Source organism: Gigantopelta aegis, chromosome 9, assembly GCF_016097555.1.
Source record: "Gigantopelta aegis isolate Gae_Host chromosome 9, Gae_host_genome, whole genome shotgun sequence".
Taxonomy (NCBI): Eukaryota; Metazoa; Mollusca; class Gastropoda; order Neomphalida; family Peltospiridae; genus Gigantopelta; species Gigantopelta aegis.
Genome location: NC_054707.1, coordinates 51,598,402 through 51,622,009, shown reverse-complemented (window position 1 = coordinate 51,622,009; position 23,608 = coordinate 51,598,402). Strand labels below are relative to the sequence as shown.

General features: G+C 34.4%; 2 protein-coding genes across 5 annotated transcripts in view; both read left to right on the top strand.

The window, feature by feature from the left end:
* Positions 1-8,542, top strand: part of LOC121380535 — a 67,131-nt gene extending 58,589 nt beyond the window's left edge. For all 3 annotated transcript variants that reach the window (XM_041509385.1, XM_041509384.1, XM_041509386.1), the window contains one exon: positions 3,673-8,542. In XM_041509385.1, coding sequence (XP_041365319.1) covers positions 3,673-3,715 — 43 coding nt within the window. In that variant the 3' untranslated portion in view covers positions 3,716-8,542. The remainder of the gene's footprint in view (positions 1-3,672) is intronic.
* Positions 8,543-12,522: 3,980 nt separating this feature from the next.
* LOC121381965 (SET and MYND domain-containing protein 4-like) overlaps positions 12,523-23,608 on the top strand; it is a 32,207-nt gene continuing 21,121 nt past the window's right edge. For both annotated transcript variants that reach the window (XM_041511402.1, XM_041511401.1), the window contains exons 1-6: positions 12,523-12,671; positions 15,110-15,254; positions 15,958-16,047; positions 20,190-20,313; positions 21,772-21,834; positions 23,095-23,143. In XM_041511402.1, the coding sequence (XP_041367336.1) occupies positions 12,529-12,671; positions 15,110-15,254; positions 15,958-16,047; positions 20,190-20,313; positions 21,772-21,834; positions 23,095-23,143 (614 nt within the window). In that variant the 5' untranslated portion in view covers positions 12,523-12,528. The remainder of the gene's footprint in view (positions 12,672-15,109; positions 15,255-15,957; positions 16,048-20,189; positions 20,314-21,771; positions 21,835-23,094; positions 23,144-23,608) is intronic.

Here is a 23,608-nt window from a genome sequence, read left to right as displayed (position 1 = left end):
CTTAAATACCACGTAAGGCAGGATCTAGCTCAGTCAGTAGAGTGCTTGGCTTAAATACCACATAAGGCAGGATCTAGCTCAGTCAGTAGAGTGCTTGGCTTAAATACCACGTAAGGCAGGATCTAGCTCAGTCAGTAGAGTGCTTGGCTTAAATACCACGTAAGGCAGGATCTAGCTCAGTCAGTAGAGTGCTTGACTTAAATACCACGTGGCTCTAGCTCAGTCAGTAGTCAGTAGTGCTTGGCTTAAATACCACGTAAGGCAGGATCTAGCTCAGTCAGTAGAGTGCTTGGCTTAAATACCACGTAAGGCAGGATCTAGCTCAGTCAGTAGAGTGCTTGGCTTAAATACCACATAAGGCAGGATCTAGCTCAGTCAGTAGAGTGCTTGACTTAAATATCACGTAAGGCAGGATCTAGCTCAGTCAGTAGAGTGCTTGGCTTAAATACCACGTAAGGCAGGATCTAGCTCAGTCAGTAGAGTGCTTGGCTTAAATACCACATAAGGCAGGATCTAGCTCAGTCAGTAGAGTGCTTGACTTAAATACCACATAAGGCAGGATCTAGCTCAGTCAGTAGAGTGCTTGGCTTGAAGGATCGAACCTCCTCAGTGGACCCATTCTCTGATTGGGATTTTTCAATTCCAACCAGTGCCCCGTTATTGGTATATTAAAAGCCATATTATGTGAGAAAGTGACTGTAAAAGATCCCTTGCTGCTAATGAAACAATGTTGTGGGTTTTTTGGTTGCCCCAGAATCTTCAGGACTAATTAATGGGAATTAATAAAACTAAGTATATTGCTATATTTAATAGAGATGAGCGGTATAACAGATACACTGGTATACCGAAATTTATATTTTGAACAATACGTATCGCGATAATTGTTTAATGTACCGGTATATTGTGCTTATATATTGTGCACTTGTGTTAGTGCACACAAATCATATTTTGAAACAAAAACTACTAGTTTAAGGAAAGAAACTACTAGTTTAAGGAAAGAAACAATAGCTTCACTTGTTTGGAAAATAACTTGATGTACTGATTTATCATTATATTATTATATTATTTTATTAAGTTATACAAAATGTAAATGAAATTAGAGCACTTTATAATGTTTTGTTTGTTTGTTTTGTTTAACAACACCACTAGAGCACATTGATTTATTAATCATCAGCTATTGGATGTCAAACATTTGGTAATTTTGACATATAGTCTTAGAGAGGAAACCTGCTACATTTTTCTATTAGTAGCAAAGGATCTTTTACATGCACCATCCCACAGACGGCATAGTTTATACCAGTCATAGTGGACTGGCTGGTACAAGAAATAGCCCAATGCATGGGCCTACTGACAGGGATCAATCCCAAACAGACTGCACCTCAAACGAGTGCTTTACCACTGGGCTACATACCACCCCAGCACTTTATAAATTCTAATAACTGAGAATTGGTATTCGCAATATATCATGGTACATATATTTCAATTCATGTTCCAGTATCGGAATAAGAAAATTTTGGCAATACTCATATCTAATATTTAAACCAGTATATCTTAGTAAAAGTCAAGCTGCTAAACTTCTGAAACTTCATATTTATAAAGTTAATATCTAATTTTAGGAACACATGCTTAAAATATCAGCCCCTTTTAAACCTGATAGCTGCATGTAAAAGGATAAAGGTACAATTTTATTTAGTCCCATCAATAAATAACTTATCCTGGCCCTTCTGTTCTGCAATGCAGATGCCAGTTTTAGAGTATGTGCAAAGGGTGGATATGTCTAGTTATGAACAGATAACTGAGTCAAGTAAATAAGCACAAGAATAATAGTTTCTGACACAAATCCTTTTGCTCTAAAGCTCACTCCAAGGACTAGTCTTCTTGAGACTCATGTTAGAAAAAAACATCTTCAAAAGGACGAATGACAGAAATATTTTGTTTTAACTCAGTCTTATACGTTTGGTATGATTATTATGAAATTTATTACAGAATAATGTAACCAACAGGTAGCAATGACCATCTACCTCCTAAATGATGAGACCTACAAAAAGGGTACATATTACTGTCTAGGGGACATGTGCTAGATGGTTTTTCTAGTATGGCTTTCTGGCAGCTTTCTACCAGTTGATTGAACTAGAATACATAAATAACAGGAGATTATTACTTTCAGAAGTTTAGAAGCTTGACTTTTCTTATTTGACACATTTGCCAGATCCTTACTGAGGCAATTGTCAAGTATTTAAACACTTTTCCTGTGAGAGTGGTTCAAGATGATAACTTGTATAAGATATCTGTCAAGGATATTCATATCTGTCAAGGATATTCTCCATGGGTGTCCCAGGTCATGAAGTACCTGGCACCGTGAACATTAATGTCACGCCATTGTTGGCCACTGGGCATTGTTAGACAGCAAACATTCAACAAATCCTCTTGGCTGGAGCAGCACAGTTTTGTTTACCGTGGGTGACTGTGACTCATATTTCAACTGTGTCTTCTTTATGAAAGGACATTTAGAAGTGATGTTTGTCTCTTTCACCCACTAGCTACTGGTGGTGGTGATGGGACAAGGAAGCTGTTTGAATGGAGAATCCCGACATTATCTGACTGGGAGTCAGTTAACCCAAACTCAGTAGAGTACAGGGAGATACAATTATTATGTGTATTTGAGCAAAACGATGGTTGTTAGTGAAGATAAATTGCCTGATTAGTAATAGTATACAGTTAAAAATGATAATGGACAAAGGTGAAGGAAAGATAGATAGGTTGTAGGTTGTTGAAAGCTGAAATTGTGATGTTCACAGATTTAGGAAACAGCTGAACCAGAAAGCTAGGTCAGCATAAAAGGCTGTTAGCGAAACAATTGAATGTGATAATTTTTGTTATTCATGGAATAAGGAACCACAGAACTACTTTACATATTTTATGAATGGTGTAGTATGTTAGCACAAAGCTGTTCATACATTAGTGGGTAAAGTGGTTCTAAGGGTTCATACGTCCACAAACATAAAACACTATCATGTTTAATTTTTATAATTCCAAGTGTATCATAATCAAACTCTTTCTTCAGGAAATTAATGTACAGAAAAATGGAAATCCCCATTCTGCATTTCATATCAGCGTAATCTGCCAGTAGCTAAATAAGGGAAATCTCACATTCATCCATACATTAATACAAACAATTAAAACAATAAATAACATTTACTGATTCAACCTTATTAAACAATATTTAAACAATTGTTTTATTAATTTAAAATAATAAAATAATAGTAATAATAATCTATTTTGTTTTCTAAGCATTGACAAAAGTTGTACAAAATTGAGTTTCATGGAGTTAATAACTCTTCTTCTTTTTTTAAAAGTCACATGTTATCATTGGACCAATCTAAGAATTTATGACAAAAGAGTATTTACAGATTGGAATTATAATGGTGTGTTTCTAAGTAGTGGTAAATGATATACAGCTTAAGTGAAATGTTTTGAGGTCAGCATGTTTGGACTTACTATACACATGTTTATTTTGGGCACAACATATTAAATGTATATATTTTTTGCAATATTCTGTTATACTCTTTAGCTGGTCAACTAGGTTAAAGGAACTAAATAATTTGAATAAATAATAAACAAATATGCTGCTCTTGTATATTGAAATCTTATGATTTTATTTTGTCTTTGCAGTTCCCACGGTGATGACGATAGTTCAAGTGGAGCTGACCGATAACATCATTTCACTGTAGACAGACTATTTTTAACACAAGACGATTTGTATATGAAACCTAAGTCAACTACTACAGGTGTGTGACCAGGAAATTGTGCAAGGGGGTCTAGACTGTGGCAAGCAGAGTGTTCGGGGGGTTAGGTCATGCTCCTCTGGAAAATACATTAAAAATATAAAATTTGCCAGGAGCAGGGGACTTCTAACCAGCACCCTCCTGACCCCCCCCCCCCCCCCCCATGCACATGTGCCTGTTCTGTACATGCAGGAAATTGTGCAGGGGGGTCTAGACTCTGGCAAGCAGAGCTTCTAGGGGGTTAGGTCATGCTCGTTTGGAAAATAAAATTTACTTACAGTAGAGGTTTCTGACCCCTCCTCCAGACCACCTATGGACACACGTGCCTGTGTGATATTATGTATTGTTCACATTACAATACCAGATAACCTGTGTTTGATCATTGTAACTAATAAGATTTAATATTGAAACCAAAGAGCAGAGGACAGAAAAACTATTTTGCTCATTCCAATGTTTTATGGCTGTGGTACATGGGTGCATTTTAAATCAATTGGTAGTTTGATTGTGTACAGATGTGCATGTGTGCATGCACATGCATATGCACACACACACACACACACACACACACACACACACACACACACACACACACACACACACATTTCCTATTTTGTATCAGTTTTCCTATCATTGTTAAATTGAATGATCCTATTAGAAGCTGTAACCCTGAAAACTCAGTCTGTTACAACTTTTACATCTTTCAAATATTAGTTGAGCAGATTTAATGCTGGTATATTATGGATGATGACATTTATAGAAAGATCCACTTAATAAATGTTGGTGCTTTTCATTATACCCTAAACTGACTGCAGTAGTAAGGCTTCATTTTAAAAACTTTATTTAAAAAGTATAACACATAGCTATATATCTGAGGGTTGGGGACAGTTTTTAGTTAGTGAAATATGTATATCTAGTTATAACAAGCAGACATTAATTAACTTTTGATGTGGAGTCATTTTACAGATTCATGTTGCTATTTTGTTCTCAGGCCATCAAACACTAAACAGACTTTTGTTTATTAAAACCCAAGAGTATGAAACATCTGTATCCTCAAAATCTTTGATGTGGAGAAAATGGCATTTATGAAAATGTTGAGGAAAGAAAACTTGCATTCCTCAAAATAGTCCATATTAGAGCAGAACAGTGATATATAATATGTTGAGTGACATTAGTTTGAAACTAGATGTAACATACATGTATGCCAATTATTATAAATACTGATAATGTCATTTGTTTCTAAAACAATGTTGCTACATTGCATTTATTGTCCACATGAATGAATGTGTTGCAGAAGTGTTTGATTTAAAACTTCCATACCAGTATATCTTCCCATCCTTCCCCCCTCCCCCCAAAAAAATAAAATAATAAAAATAATAATAAAATTTAAAAAATTGGTACACTGCTAAACTGCATTTCTTGTCCACATGAATGAATGTGTTGCAGAAGTGTTATACAAACACTATACAGATTTCAGAAACAGTGCACGCTTGTTAAATGAATGGTGAATTCCATCTCAATAAAGTACTCAGATAGATGTATGTAGCCATTTTTTGACATGAGTACATGAATAAGCAGAATTTTGTGTACTTGGAAAATATAGAATAACAAACTTAGTCAAGTTTTTCTGATTGCTCTGATCATGTGTTCAATGTTGACAATGTATCAGTAATAACAAAAAAGGTGAGATAAACTTGGTATCCAAGTATCGTGTCCCTTAAAAGTGACATCCCATGCTCATACTTATGATATATGTGTGTACAGTATCCATTACTTCATGTACATTTAATGTACTCATGGAAAGAAACAAGGGAACACATGGTATCTGAGACCAAATTTAATTCACTACTGAAGGAGTTGTTGTCTGTAGTGCATGTTAAATAAAACATTTCTTTCTTTCTTTTTGTTGTCTGTATAAAATACAGAGATGTATTGTGAGTTTGAATGTCAGTAATGTGAGCTTGAATGTCTGTAATGTGAGCTTGAATTTCATTAATGTGAGCTTGAATGACAATAACTCGGTTAACTTCCTGATACTGTGGATGAGGGTTTTGTTTGCTGTTAGTATTTGCTGTTACTACTTGTGTGTTCCCTGAGTTCCTTCCATCAGTATATGTTAACTACAACCAATTAAACACCAGAGACCTAATTCACTAAACTCTCGCAACTTTGTGATCTCGCAGTGCAATGCTAAAAGACTTGCAAAGAGGATGCTTTGTTGTCTAGCAGAGCCTAAGAGAACTTTGTGAATTAGGTCCCAGTACTCACATATCATTGTTGATGTCTTCTAATACATAGTGTATTACCTTTTATACACGTGTACTTAAGTCTGACTTATTAAAAATATATATATATGAGATATGTTGAAATACTAAATATCATAGCATTCCAATTAATTTAATTTCTTGGCTTAGTGCGAGTTGGCAGATATAATTGATATACGCCTTAAAATAAAATTCATTGGAATGATTTTCTATACATGTGCTGTACATGAATATAATCAAATGTAATGATTTGTGAAGTTTGTTAATGAATTGCATTATATGGTTATGGTGTAATAACCAAAATTACATCACTAACAGTTAAGACACAAATAAATATGAGCCATACTATTTCAGAAACAAAAATGATGATGCCCAAATAGATGTCCATAATGAAATGTTTAGAAATTATCTTTTAAGTTAGGAGAATTTTAACTGTTTTAGACACTGTGTATATCATCATATATTTTTACAAATGGTTAAACATTTGACCATCTCATTATTATGCCCAATTGAACAATTTAGTTTTTATCCTTTTGATGTTGGGATAACGTATAGTTACAGGTGTTTGCTTTAGGTTTTTCCTATTACTTACAGTCTCCAAAGATAAAAATAACTGAATAAGCAAGCGGATTTGGAAATCTACTTATCAACTGATATATTGCTTGTCTGAGCAGATTTTCACTTTCCACAACAAATGGCTAAGTACTTATTTTGAAAGCTGAATACATGCTTTTATATTTCAGTTCTTATTGTATCCTATGAACTGTTACTGCAAGTTGAAAAATTAATGTCCAACTTAAGAGAGTTTCTTTTAAAATACTGTAAACCAGATTAAATTAATATTGTGACCTGGGGTTGTTGTTGGGGGTTTTTTTTTTTTTTTTTAGAATACAATCTGTTTGTTTTTGGGGTTTTTTTTTTAGAAGTTCCAATGGTTTGTAACTGCAATGTGTATCTGCAATGAATACAACATTTTGCAACATGAGGTTGGGTGTGAACAACTTAAAAAGTTATATGCATCCATTTTGTACAGTATGTAAAATATTACATTAAAAGAATAGCAGATTTAAAAAGGATGTTTTGTAAATTAAGGGAAAATCAAAAGAATATTTTTATAATACATGTGTATAATCTGTAATGATTTAGATATAAATTTATAACTCAAAATAAAGTAGAAACCATGTGTGCAATAAGAATAATTTGATCTGAACAAATTCGTCAATTACATGATTTTTATGTTTAATTATATATATGTAGATGTATTTATTTGTATTTATGTAAATGTGTTTGTGGTGGATATTTACAAATGTATATAAATAGATGACTATATTGATGAATAATTTGGAATTGGATTGATGCATATATTTAGAAGACTGAAATGGAAGCAGGATGTCCCCTCCTCCATAACATCAAAGTCCCTCAGAAATTCAGTGTTTTTCGGATGAATACAGTGAATTTTATTTCATTATGATGGGGGAGATGTAATATATGGGTTAGCTGGCTGGTTCTGGAAAATACTGTCTATACATAATACATGTTAATGTACTTCAGAATACTATTACAGTATGTGTCTTTTTTAATGTAAAAATATAGGCTACTGTAAAACTAAAAGAAGTCTGTGGTATTTTTTATGGCAGTTTTGCTGTTAATGTGTAAGAAAGGAGTTTTAATTTGTCAGAATGACAAAAAATAAATAATTAACTAAGAAAAGTAACAACAAACTGAAAATTCCACTGTAAAGCAAAAACCACTATGGCAATCTCCATGGCATTGCTAATTGCTTTGCATAGTTGTTAGAAGAATCTTATATCTGCTCCCGAATGGTTAACAAATAATTGACAGGAGTTTTTGTAAATGGTAAAATTACCTTTGTCTGATAAAAAGAGCTCTGATTATTTCTATATGAAATTGAGATATAAAAACAATACAAATAAAACCCCACAAAACATACAATTTTTGTCCTATGTTTATCTGAATAGTGATTTTGTTGTGAAGCTAAAATGTTCATTTCAGGTTAGGTCATAGGGCTTTAGTGCACATTCAGAGCAAGCTGTTGTAGCGCATGCTGTTCATTTCATTGTTACATGTATTGTTAAACTAAAATGTACCTTTCATTGTTCTTCAAGTGAAACTGAGGATTTGATGAAAACAACTATTAAACTGAGATATTGGATTAATCAATCAAAACTATTTTTATTTGAACTGTATTTAATAAACAAGAGAAAAATATGTTATTCATTCATTTTAAAAGTAATACCAACAGGTTTGCGACTGAAAACTAACTGTATTTACAAGCTTATACAAATACTACAGTATCTATGTACATATATATATATCCTGTATGCATGAATCTGGTTCTTTATGTATTCATTTGATCAAATATAAATATTTAAAAATATATATTTATATATATATATTTACATACATACATGAAAATGAATATGTACTAGGCTACTGCAGAATTCATTATACATATAATAAATATTTCTTTATAAATATGGCTTTTGTTTTATTTAAAGCTACTGTCTCATGTTGCATACAGCAAACCATCCAGTTACATTTCAATGTATAACACACAGTTTCTGCTTTACGAATGACTGTGGTCCGGGAACATCCAGTTGCAATCTGGGTTCAGTGGGTTTGTTGTGTTTTCAGATATATACAGCTACTGAATGCAACTGAATGTCCAGCCATAGCAACCAAGATACATTAATTTTAAAAGCACCTGTTGCTGCAAGTAAAGTTTATCCATAACTGCAATCTACAATTTGACACAGGAAAAGAAAAAGAATACCAATACCAAGCACCATTGGTGGGTGCATGATTAACCAAAGGCTAGTCTCCTCTGCGATGCTCTCCCGCATGTTACAGATTAGTAGTGCATTCCATTGTTAGTGGCGGTATGTAGCCCAGTGGTAAAGTGCTCACTCGATGCATGGTCGGTCTGGGATTGATCCCTGTCAGTGGGTCCATTGGGCTATTTCTCGTTCCAACCAGTGCACCATGACTGACATATCAAAGGCCGTGGTATGTACTATCCTGTCTGTGGGATGGTACATATAAAAGAACCCTTGCTGCTAATCGAAAAGAGTAGCCAATGAAGTCGCAACAGCTGTTTTCCTCTCTCAATATCTGTGTGGTCCTTAACCATATGTCTGATGCCATATGACCATAAATAAAATGTGTTGAGTTGAGTGCGTCGTTAAATAAAACATTTCTTTCTTTCTTTTCCATTGTTGGTCTGTAGAGTCACAAAAAAAACATTTTATTTCTTACAAGTTGGGATATGTTTTTTCTTAATCTTGTCTGTCAAGGCATGGTTGCACACATGTGTAGAACAAGATTAATAAATGTTTTGGGGAAACCCCTACGAACCGAGGGGAATTCCTTGTGCGGTTCTTATGCAGTCTACCTGGAATCACACCATGATCCATTAAAAAAAAAATTGCATGTGTATCACATGATAATTATATATACAGCGAAACCTGTCTAAACTGGACACTGACCAAACTGGTATCCTGTAAAAACTGGTCGTGGTCCCACGTTTTCTAACTTCTAAAACGTGACCCTCTAAATGCTGGATCCTGTCTAAATCTGATAAATATTAGGTCCCCAGCATGAAATGGTTTAGACAGGTTTCACTGTATTTGGAAACACCATAAAAACAATGGTGTGTGATATTTAATGTAGCCATATCTGCACTAGCTACTGTCGGACAACAGCTGTACTGATGGAAATGTTAAAAGTTTGTTTTGTTTAACTACACCACTGGAATTCATTGATTTATTATTAATCATCGGCTAATGGATGTCAAACATTTGGTAATTTTGACACATATAGTCCTATAGAGGAAACCCGCTATATTTTTCCATTAGTAGAAAGAGATCTTTTATATGCATCATACCACATACCAGGATAGCACATATCAGTTGTGGTGCACTGGCTGGACCGTTCTGATGAAAACCACTTACTGTAACTGCTCTCCTTATCCAAGTGGCATACAACACAATGTAATACATGTATATTAATCATCCAAGCTGTGCTGGAGTTTCTCCCTTGTGGTTACCTAATTGCACACTCCTGGATTTACTCACATGGTACCGTACTTGCAAAACTATCAATGTTGATAAGGGATGATTTGAAAAGTCCAACGTTCTCCATAGATGTATTTGGACTCGCTAATGAAATTAAAGTGTGTTGTGATCAAGGGTGGGGATAGTGGTGACATGTAGTCTCATTCCCTATCCCAAGTTGGCACATCTTTATTTGTTCAGTGACAAGCACTGACATTTTTTAGTTTGCGTCATAACTCTCTCATATAAACATGGGGGTGGAACGTAGCCCAGTGGTAAAGCACTCGCTTGATGCATAGTCGGTTTGGGATCGATCCCCGTCGGTGGACCCATTGTGCTATTTCTTATTCCACGACTGGTATATCAAAGGCTGTGGTATGTGCTATATTGTCTGTGGGATGGTGCATATAAAAGATCCCTTGCTACTAATGGAAAAAAATATAGCGGGTTTTCTCTCTAAAATTATGTCAAAATTAACTAATGTTTGACATCCAATAGCTGATGATTAATAAATCAATGTGCTCTAGTTGTGTCATTAAACAAAACAAACTCATATAAACACTAATGTTTTAGACTATCTGTGTCAAACATATCATAATTTTGATACAGTCATTGAAAGGAAACCCACTACATTTTTTTTATTAATAGCAAGGGATGCACCATCCCACAGATAGGATAGCACATACCACAGCCTTTGATATACCAATCATGGTGCACTAGTTGGGAAGGGTAAAAACCGAGTCTGTCAAGGGCAATTGATCCTGCATCCCATCACACCTCAGGAGAAAATATTTATTCAAAGAAATCTTTATAAAATATTTGAAATGTTTGGTGTGCTTCCATCAGAAAGCTCATCAAGCATGCCTGTTTTGGGAACAACCTCTGACTTCGCCTGAAACAGAGTTGAAATTTGTCATCCAAGACATTGATAATTTGTTATACAGATGCTACAAAATAGTGTTTTAAGCCATCCAAACAAACATTTTGTGGGTGAGCATGCCTCCACATGCCCTAAATGTATAGTTTGTACCCCACTAACTTCGAATATCGTGTGTGTGTGTGTGTGTGTGTGTGTGTGTGTGTGTAGATGGGTGGGAAGGGGAGGTGTTATTGGCCAGAAAATGTAAATGTATCAATGTTTTATACAAAATAAAAAAAGTTTGTTTTGTTTAATGACACCACTAGAATTTTATTTATTGATCATCGGCTATTGGATGTCAAACATTTGGTAATTGTGACATATAGTCTTAGAGAGGAAACCCACTACATTTTTTTCATTAGTAACAATTTAAAGGATCTTTTATATGCACCATCCCACAGACAGGATAGCACATATCACAGCTTTGATATACCAGTCGTGGTGCACTGGCTGGAACGAGAAATAGCCTGATGTGCACACTGACAGGTATTGATCTCAAATCGATTGCGCATCCAGTTAGCACTTTATCACTGGGCTATGTAAAAATAAATTACATACTGTACACATTACAAAATATTCTTAAATACTAGAAAATATTATTATGAAGGTATGTCTGTCGACAATTCATTGTCAAGATCCAATGGAAGCAGCTCCTACCTTCAAATGAACAATGTTTGTACATTGCAATAAACAGGCATGGGTCGGGGGAGAGTTTTGGAGGCACTCCTCCCCCCCCCCCCCACACACACAATCAAGGAACTTTTCTTTTTTTTAAAACATATTTTCCGAATAACTCAACCACCGTATAAACTTCAGTTACCAGAGTACAGACCCTCTCTTGCTAAAATTTCTGCAAATGCGCTTGATGAATCGGATGTTATTTTGGAGACAACTCCTTTAAGTACCACAATCACAAGAGCCAACCACCTATACACCAGTAAAACTGACATTAGTTTCATCTGTGTTAAAATGGCTTTTGACAATATCTTTTTATATAGTGAAGACATTCGAGTTTATTAAAATTGATACTAAATTCATGTTTTGCCATCCTGCCATTAGTAAATGATGTTCCTCTTACAACTAGTATACTAGTATATGTGCGCAGTGAAACAAGAAAGAAATGTTTTATTTAATCATGACACACTTAACACATTTTATTTACGGTTATATGGTGTCAGACATATGGTTAAGGACCACAGATATTAAGAGAGGAAACCTGCTGTCGCCACTTCATGGGCTACTCTTTTCGATTAGCAGCAATGGATCTTTTATATGCACAATCCCACAGACAAGGTAGTACATACCACGACCTTTGATATACCAGTCATGGTGCACTGGCTGGAACGAGAAATATCGCAATGGGGCCACCAACGGGGATCGATCTCACACCGATCGCGAATCGAGCGAGCGCTGTAGTACTGGGATACGTTCCTCCCCCATGAAACAGTGGTGCTCTGAAATAGGAGGAAAATTCAACTGACGAGTCAGCCATGGATTCGTCTTTTGGAAATTGGCAACTTGCACTCGAAACTTTGCTGCATAAAGCTAAAACTGAGAATGATTTAATTATATTTAAGAACATAAATAACAATTACGATCGCGTTAATTTTATTCTTGAACGAAATTATCTAAAGTAAGTTAAAATGCGACTATCTAAATATTGTTGATGTTTGTGTGTGTGTGTGTGTGTGTATGATCTCGGTATTTGAGTAAGGGAGATAACCCATTACGTTATATACGTGTAGGCCTACATGTACATTGATCAATATAGTCAGTCCACAGGTGCTTGTAAGTTGTAGCGATATTAATAGCACCAAACTAGATAAGGGTAGGCAAGAGTTCCTCCTGCTACCTCATAAGGCATAACAAATATTTCAGGGCTCGAACTTAACAGTGACAACGACCGCAATTGCCGTAGGTAATATATTAGTTCACCAAGATAAACCTCGCGTGCAAGCACAAACAGCGAGGTTTATACTGTCACGGCATTCCGCCAATAGCAGCTTCTGGACAATGGTTCCGAGGAATTTTGCTCAGAACGAAATTGCTGTCAAAATAACGATTACCATCACACTTCCATACCCTAATCATATATTGTGATCTATTTCGAGCTCAATGAGACCAAGAAATACTTATTTTGAAACAATCTTCACTTTGAATTAAAGGAAAAAAAGTCTGACTTTACTGAGCGGATTCTAGGAGCCACTTTCTAGCAGACAATTTCAGCTGACATGCATGGCGACGTTCTAAACACCAGACTCATACGCCTTTCAAAGACCTTTTAAGATATAAAAATTAGTCTTGGTTGTTATTTTGATTTTGTGTGTTTTTTTATATAAAGATACTCTTTTAAACTCTGAAATTCTTAAGTTATAGTGAATACTAATAATTTGCATATCGGTGTGTTTGAAAGGCGTATGAGTCCAGTGTTTAGAACGTCACCATGCGTGTCAGTTGAAATTGTCTGCCAGCGTAATTGTCTGCTAGAAAGTGGCTGCTAGAATCCGCTCGGTAAAGTCATCCTTTTTTTTTTCTTTTTCAGATATCTTAAAACCTTTATTAAAATAATAATATTAAAAGTTTGATCGGTTTAGCAAAATGAATACCCGTGAATGTCAGACCGACACTCCGTTTTAACTGAACTACGTTTTAACTAACAGTGCACAAAAGATAAGCCAGCTTGTACATCATACCAACTTTTCAGTACCAGATACCGAGGGGCAAAATAAGGGATAAGTATTTGCTCAAAGTCGACCAAAACACAACGATATACTGTAACGGAACGTTCCTTTTTTTTCTTCTTGCTTTTCATTTTTTTCTTCTTCTTCTAAATGGTGGGTGGGTGGCTGCGCAACCATCCTCCTTTAATTTTCACCCAGCAAGAACACTGTATACAATTTAATGTCATCCATAGAACAATTTTCATGTCATATTCACTGAAAACTTGAGCACCTTTGTCTCAGAAACACCAGGTTCCGTTAAATGTTAGCTTATGCTAGTAGTCCATGATTCCATTTATAATAAATTCTTGTTTATTGAAGTTTATTGACATACATAAAAGAAATTTGACTACATGTACATACAGAAAAATAACCTTTCAGTTAAGTTTATTCGCTGTAAAAGTCGGTTTTAAAAAATTGCCGTTGTCATACTCAAAATTGCTGCCTGTGTGCCCTTTCACCGACGGCAATTTGTTTTTTTAATTGCCGTGGGTGATAAATTCTTAAGTTCGAGCCCTGTATTTATAAAAACAAATGTACAGTGTGAATAATAAACGGTTAACTAACTGGTTAGGGTTAGATTTCATTAAAGAATACTAAAGTCCGAACCACATTGTTAACAACTACGATAAATTATTCTCCTGCCTTTAATTACCGTTAGATTTCCCCCACATTTTGTACAGACAGAAATCTTGAATTTTTTTTACATTGACACTGATTCCACATATTAGATGATAACCACATGTGATGTCACCTTTATGAACTTCACTGAGATTGCATAGCGCAAAAAGCATGTAATTTTGTGCCGGCTGCCATTTTGCCTTTTTATGGAATACTCTTCAAGAGGGGTGAAATGAGGTGACTTAATCTAACAACATCATAACGTGTTGTGGTATAACAGCACTTGTGATAACGTCATGTACTTCCGAGTACATTTTGAAGAGTATTCCATAAAAATGTAAAATGGCAGACAGGGAGAAAAAATGCATGCTATTTGTCCTAGGAGATCTTTGCTAGGACAAAAAGCATGCATATATATATGTATAGCCTGATGTACACACTGACAGAAACATGTTTAATATACAGCCACTAATATTTTAAGCAGAAAAATCTATATCTATATCTATATCTATCTACCTCTCTCCCCCCCCCCCCCCCCCCCCCCCCCCTCTCTCTCTCTCTCTCTCTCTCTCTCTCTCTCTCTCTCTCTCTCTCTCTCTCTCTCTCTCTCTCTCTATAAATATATATCTGTATCTATCTCTATCTGTATCTGTCTATCTATCTATCTATCTATCTAGCTATATATATATATATATATATATACCAGTTTTGTTTGATCTTATCATTACAGTTTGGTCCCATGGCTGTCGGTGTACTTTGCTAATTGTGAAAAAATGAACAGGAAATCAAGAGAGAAGTCAGTTTATTATCGCAATGCAGGGAATAAACTATTCCAAAGCATGCAGTATGCTGCTGCTGTTGAGGCTTATAACAAGGTAACAATTCTTATGCAACTGATTACATGTATGTACATGTACATGCAATAGAAATCTCTATTAATCAATATTAATATACATATATTAAACTTAAAGGGATATTCATGAGTTTGCTGTAATTTTGAAGATGTTATCAACTAACAGAGACTTTATAACGGTTGTAATTACATATCAAATATATTTTTCTGCTTAAAATGTTAGTGGCTGAATAACAAACGTGTTTCTGATCATTCTAATATTTGTACTAGGTTAAATTTTATTTTGGGCTTCTTACAAATATTAAGACGTTAAATATACAGACACTGATATTCTACGCAAGAAAATATATTTAATATGTAAGTTTAACTGTAGAAATATTTTATTTGTCGGAAACATCTTACAATGCAGCAAACTCAGGAATATCCCTTTAACATGCTTGTGTATTAAACAAAATCAAGGATCTTATGGTCAGCTTTTTTTTCATGATAAATAACCTTACTTTGAAATGTATATATTATGTACAAATAGGTTCAGACAAAAGAATGTGATCCAGGTACGTGTAGTTCTTTGGTAGTTCACTCAAGTCTGTTGCTTTAAAAAACAAAAACGTGTCTTCTTGGCATAATTTAAAACATTATTATTATTTTTTAAACACAAACGATTAAAAATATCCAATGTTGGCTGTATGACTGTATGTTGTACAGATTAATCCTTTCACTTTCAGAGCATCCTGTTTGCCCCTGTGTCAAGTTCAGAGCTAGGTCTTGCTCTTGGAAACAGGTCAGCAGCTCTGTTTCACCTTGAAAAGATTCAGGTAGTTACCCATTTTGATTTTTACTACCAACAGATAGGGTCTCCACAAGTACTCGGTACGGGCCGAATACAGCAAGACTTGAGTCTGTTCACAGGACACTATTACCCGTACAAGGAAGAGCACTCTCATTTAATTATATTTTTTATGTCATTTTATCATACGCTTGTCACAGGTTACATTATAGGGCTATATGGAGGGAAAACAAAAGTTGAATGTGTGGAATGCAATACAATGACATGATTTGGCATCAATGTTGAGTGCTGGAATCAAAATGCATAATGCTATTTAACTTTATTCCTTAGTCTCATTATCATCTAGTGTAAGTGTCGGGTACTCGGGTCCGGGTCGAGTTTGACCCTCAAGTACTCGAGTCCAATATTTTGGACTCGTGGAGGCCCTACCAACAGACAGATGTTTAATCTTTGATCGAACACGTTTTGTAAATATGAAAGATTTTGAAGATTGATCTACAACCATTTCTCTTTTCTTTTTTTTAAATGTTTTTTTGACATTAATTTTTTTTTTTTTTATATAAACATTCAGTCAGTGTAGCTTTGTCCTATTTATTTCTAATACTCTTAAGTGCATGTTTTTTCCTTGGCAAATTAACACAACAAACAATCAACACTGATTAAGGTCGACGACAGTCACTTATTTTACCCATGTTTTGGCTTCATACACAATAAATAAAACATATCCAACAGTAATTTTTTGATATGATATATTCGACAAAAGGTACTATTTATTTCTTTAATCTTTTGAAACTTAAAATTAATATTGTGTCCAGAATTATATAAAAGAAAAAAATACCAACTTGTAAACAGCGTTGTCTGCTTGCTATAGAAATTTGACAGGAGTTAAGGCTAGTAGAGCATTTTTTATTTTAATATGGTCGAAGCATTATAGGTAGTACTAAACCAAATAACTTCCGGCTTGGTCAAAGTTCGAGGTGCACCCAACTTTTGATAGAGAAGTGAACACCACAAGTCCTGTGATTGGTTATAAATGTGAGTGTGTTGGTTGTAAAAAATAATAGTTTCATCTGGGTAAAACAAATATGCAATTTTATTTCATCTAGTACCAATGTGTCAAGTAGCCTTGTGCTTGAAACATGTATGGGGTACCTGTAAAAAAAAGTACTCGAATTTTGTGCGGAACTAGGGTAGTCATAGACGCTACCCGTTATCTCAGAAACGAGCAGCTTGACCCCCATTTTTTTCTGATTCACTTCAAGTGTGAGGGGTGGTAGTATTTATATCTGTGGCGTTTATGTCGATTGATACGCTGCAGGTAGGATTTTTAGCCACATATGTTACTATTGTCGTCTATGGGATTTGATTTGGTAGTATACACCCTATAGCACATATTCAGTGCATAATAAAAAATATTATAATTTTGTCCTTTTATTTAATTAAATTATACTGGCTGATTAATTAGCCATCACTCGACCATGCAAGTTCACAATGACCTTGACCTTGATAATAATCTCTGTACATGGCTCTGAATGGAGTTTGAATCAAAGTTAGCACTGAGGAAAAGTTGGTTTTGGCCTATAATTCATACTGTAAAGATTTCAATAATTTCTTTTTACATGGTATTTGACTTGCCATATACAACTGCTCTTAAATATGGTATTATATATAGGTAACCTGAACTAAGATTTTAATAGCAATTTATTTTTATATTAAAAATAGCATGTGCCAATAGTGGGTTAATGTCTTTAGTTTCCATTAACATACGGTAGTTAATTTTTCATGTATGAAATTCTGAAAACTCAAATTTGTAAAGAACTTGATTTTTATTGTCATTTTGAGATATTTATAGGGTGCTAAGGTATATTTTAAACAAATTTGTAGTTTTATGCAAAATTTAAAGTAAATTTGAAGAAAAACTTTACCAAAAACATAATTAAATTTGTTGTCACTATTTTGCCTTCTGTTCTTATTTATACATAACAATAAGGTTGTTAAACATATATTTAGATCTCCAGATCAATTTTTTTTTCTCTTAATAATCACTTAGTTAGCTCTCATGAAGAGCATTTTGAGTTTATACTAGATTCAGAACCAATTTTTTTCAGATTTGATTATCTGCCTTGGATTAAGTTGATAATTTATTTTATTGTTAAAGCTGTATTACCTAATGTTACGAGCTAAATAAAATGCTGGATTACAGATTATAGGAATACATCCAATATACATATTGTATTCATCTGGATTAGAAAATAATGCAAGAAAATAGATGTTCGGATAATTTTATCATTTAAAAATAGCTTTTTTCAGTAATTAATCAAAAATAAATGTGTGAAAGCTGCATGATAATTCCAGATATTACAACTATTAAAACCTCCAACTATAGTAGGCTATAAATAAAATATAGTCAGGAATATTGGTGGCTGGCAATGGTTTTGATGATTCATTATGAAAATCAGCATGGCCGATGGATTTAAAATTCCCACACCTGGTAACTTGAAGACACCCACACCCAGCATACAGGATTTCCTCCCAACACTAATGTTCAGGACATTAAGTCGTTACTTCATACAGGTACAGTCATGTTGGTGTTTCCTTCCTCAGACAGTGCATTTTTTTAATACTGATATTTCTTTGATGTGCCTGTTAAGGTCTTCATAATCTAGGGGTCAATCAAGTGCATGTGTTTTAATGGAATTCTTTAAAGGGGTAGAGGTACTCTGACTATCTTTGTTGTCTCTACATATATACCTGAGTCCACATACCCAACTGAAAGTAAATATCTTCAAGAGTTTTATTTTAAAACATTTTGTTGTTTAATATGACATATTGCATTTATACAAAACTGTGTGTAATATATATGCCTTTTGAGGTGTACATTATATTTGGTTGCACTGTAGAAACAACAGTTTCAGTGAGGTTGTCAGTTTATGTCAGAATACACCAGACCCTGGTTGTCATAAAGACACATAGCTGGATACTTTTTGAAAAATGTATGTTATCAGTATAGGTAGTACTAAACCAAATAACTTCCGGCTTGGACAAAGTTTGAGGTACACCCAACTTTTGATAGAGAAGTGAACACCACAAGTCCTGTGATTGGTTATAAATGTGAGTGTGTTGGTTGTAAAAAATAATAGTTTCATCTGGGTAAAAAAAAATTGCAATTTTATTTCATCTAGTACCAATGTGTCATGTAGCCTTGTGCTTGAAACATGTATGGGGTACCTGTAAAAAAAAGTACTCAAATTTTGTGTGGAACTAGGGTAGTCATAGACGCTACCCGTTATCTCAGAAACGAGCAGCTTGACCCCCATTTTTTTCTGATTCACTTCAAGTGTGAGGGGTGGTAGTATTTATCCGTGGCATTTATGTCGATTGATACGCTGCAGGAAGGGGTATTAGCCACATATGTTACTATTGTCGTCTATGGGATTTGATTTGGTAGTATACACCCTATAATAATATAGCTAATTTTGAATTTGAATTACATCAGTATTCCAATGACGTCACTTTGCATCTCCTTACGATAACCATACAATAGATACATGATGTTTTCATTTTAAGAATGCTGGAAAAATTCCAATGCAAAATTGCTATTTTTTGTTTTGACCATTACTAATGCACCTGAATGTGTTTGAAGAAAATCTTTTGATTAAAAAATTGTACCTTTTATGAAATATGGATTTCAAGTGAAATTACGGTAAGATATGCTATATTTATTGTGTACGAAGCCAAAACAAGGGTGCGAAAAGTGAGTGTCGTCGACCTTAATAACAAAGATTACAAATAAAGACATGTTACAGCTCAACCAGGTACTGTACATTTATAAAGACCACATTCAGCTTTTTCATTAAAGTTTAACTTTAAAGTTTTGCATTTAGATGTGTTTCTCATTTAGATGTGTTTCTCATTTAGATGTGTTTCTCACTTAGATGTGTTTCTCACAAATCACAATGCTCCAAAAGCATTTATGGTAAGTAAGATATTTATTTCTAAATTCTTGTGATTAAATACATATTCTGGCCATTATTTGCAACCATACTGTGATTGATAGGTTTAGAAATACATCAAATTTATGATTTATCAAAGCCATGATTAATTAATCCATGTGCTCTAGGGGTGATGCTAAACAGAACAAAGTTTATCAACTGTACATTCATGTTTTAGGATTGCCTTGCTGACATAAATTTGGCTCTTGAATGCCAATACCCAGCAGAGTCCTGCTACAAACTCCATCTGAGGAAAGCCCAGTGTCTGGCTGCTCGCAGTCATATAGATGATGCATTGTGTGGTAAGCAGCCGTAACATTTCACCATTTCAAAGACATCTTTTTCTTCTTATTTTTTTTTTTTATCACTGCTCATTTACAGGCCTCTGAACACTGCAAGAACAATACTTTGGTTTACGCATTGCTCATGCATGTCCTGTTTTGCAAAACCCATTTTATGTTTGTGTATGTGATTTAAGAAATGTTTTACATGGTCATGACTTGTTTATGCTAAAACAAAATGGGTTACCTGAACTTGCTTTTGCATGATCCATACACTGGCGTAATAAGTGGGTGGGGGTGAGGGGGGCAGCCCTGATGGCTTTTATATATTTTTACCTGTATTTATATATATGTGTGTGTGTGTGCCCCCCCCCCCCCCCCATTTTGGCACCTTCCTACACCCATTACTATAAATGGTTTCCAACTACATGTATTCTCAATTCTTAGAGGCCTGATCTATTAGAATTGAAGAGAGGGACTGAAGAAGTGGCAATACAGATCTGAATCATGTTGCCATTGGTTACAAATAGCAAGCTCTGATACAATTGAACATATGAAGCATTCTTTGTAAAATGTTTTCTTAAATTTGAAAACAATGGTAATTTCCTCAAAATTCAACATAAATGTGTCAAATGTGGTAGATACATTTTGTATTATCTTTTGACTACTTTCTCATAACTATTAATAACTGGCCTGTCCATTGCCAAATTAGCTAATTACTAATTTTTATAGAAAGTGGCTACAACATTTACTCTGGCTAATACAATTTTCCTTCAATGATTATCAATGAAAGAAAGAAATGTTTTATTTAACGACACACTCAACACATTTTATTTACAGTTATATGGCATCAGACATATGGTTAAGGACCACACAGATATTGTGAGAGGAAACCTGCTGTCGCCAATTCATAGGCTACTCTTTTCTATTTGCAGCAAGGAATCTTTTGTATGCACCATCCCACAGACAGGGTAATACATACCACAGCTTTTGATATGCTAGTCGTGGTGCACTTGTTGCAATGAGAAATAGCCCAATGGGCCCACCGACAGGGATCGATCCCAACACCGACTGCACATTGAGCGAGCGCTGTACCACTAGGCTACGTCCTGACCTGATTATCAATGAAATACTCTTATGTATTTGAAAATTGGATAATCCAACTTGTGTTCCAATGTAAGCCCTGCACAGGTCGAGTCACATGTAAAATACCTGGTTTAATAACTACAACTTGAAATACAAACAAAATAAATTAAAACAATGCCATATAATTCGCCCCAACTCCCACATCCACCACAGGAGCACCCCATCCCCAAATATGTTATTTTAAGTCAAAGGTAATATTCATACTTTTATATGTTTATTTTAAGTTACAATTTACAACATTGATATCACTGTTGAATGTTGTTATTGTGTTTTATATCCATTGTTGAATTTTATCTGGCATACAGTTGTTTATGACTCCATTTTTCTTTTCAGAGTTAACTACAGCCGAAGAAAAGCTGCAGATGAACATAAACCATCTTAAGAAGAAGTCATTAGGTATCATTGCTTTAAGAAGTTAAATAATTTGTAAATCATAAAATATTAGCAATCTTAAATTTAGCATAATCCAAATAAGTGACATATTAGCAACATAAAACATTAGCAAATTCGGCATATCAGACAGTAGAAAAAAAGAAGCTTAAGTTGTATTATCAGTTGAAATAATACTTTTAATTTATCTTGATGTTATGCTGCTTACAGACAACTTAAATTTAGTAGAAAATGGCAGTAATGTGCATGCTGATTATTGTTTTCTGCTATACTTCTGGTTAATCAATATCATATAGCAATCGCATGATTGTTTTTCAAAACAGTCTGTTGTACATCTCTTTAATTTGGCAAAATGAAATATTAATGTTTTGTATGGCATCCACAATCAAACTTTTTTTTCCAACTGTATTAAATTTGATAAAATCATACATACACACACATTGCGGGCGATCCGGTGCCACAGGTTCGAGTCCCAGCAATGGCATGGGACAATTTGTGATGCCAGAAAGGATTTATTTATCCCCTGCACCAGTGCATTAATATCTATGTATGTAATAGTCAACCTCGACATGCATACAATATATAGATATTCATACATCAATATACATATATATATACATGCATAGTGTGGATTGGCCCTCCAATATAAAATCCTAGCTATGCCAGTGGGCATCGCCAGTTTTGCTACAATTGTTTGCTCCCTAACATTTCCTGATTTACAACTAATTTACATAATGTTGATATTGTACCACTGTTTTAAGTAGAAGATTGATTTATTTGATTTCCATTTGTTTGCAATAATCTTATATATAAATGAACAATGTGTCTTGAAATTAAATGCTGGAACAAAATATCATGTCCTGCTAGAAGGTCAATCGGCTGTCAGATTAAAAAATATATGAAAATCAAAATGAGTGACATATTAGTGAGATAATCATATCAAACACTAAAAAACCACAAACATTTGCACAAACATTTTCCAGAGCAGCCTATTGTGCATCTCTTTAAATTTATCATTGTGAAATATTGGCCTCTTGTATGGCCTCATTAAATTCTCTAAAATTGTATGTTCGCTAACATTCCCTGATTTACTGTTGCTGTATGTAATAGGCACTCATGACCAGTTCTTTAGGCCATTTTAAAGAATTAGCATATATTTGTCACTTAACAGTCACTAATTAGGCAATATTTGAGGATTTTCATTAAAAAATACATTGATCCCTTTCCAGATCGCACACCTGTAACGTTTCAACTTTCTGTTTTCAGATCTTGCCAGACAAAACATTAGGGAACTGAGAAAGAAGTTGTTGGATAGGTATAAATCAAAGAGTATTGTAGAATTTCTGAAATGTGATCCACTATAACAAATGCAGTCTCTTACAATCCAAATGCATAATCAAAGATGTAACATTGTAAAGTTATTTCAAAACTGATCTCTTTATGGCTGGAGGTACTTGTGTAGAAAGCACATTTAAATTTTTGTGATTCTGCATTTCAGCTACAGGGTGAAATTGCTTTTGTTTCTTAATCATATCTCTTAAAATAGCAATAGGTTTTTTAACACAAGATGTACAATGAGAAAAACAATTCACATACAATCAATATCAGAGGCAGATGAAATTCCAGGTAAATTACTCAAAGAGTAAAGGAAACAATAGGCAAGTGTTGTTACCTGAACTCAGCTCGTCGGATAGATTACAGTTAGATACATGTACATGTGTATAGTTTAATGTTGCAGACATCCAAACAAATAAGGATAAAACAAAAATAGATATTTCAA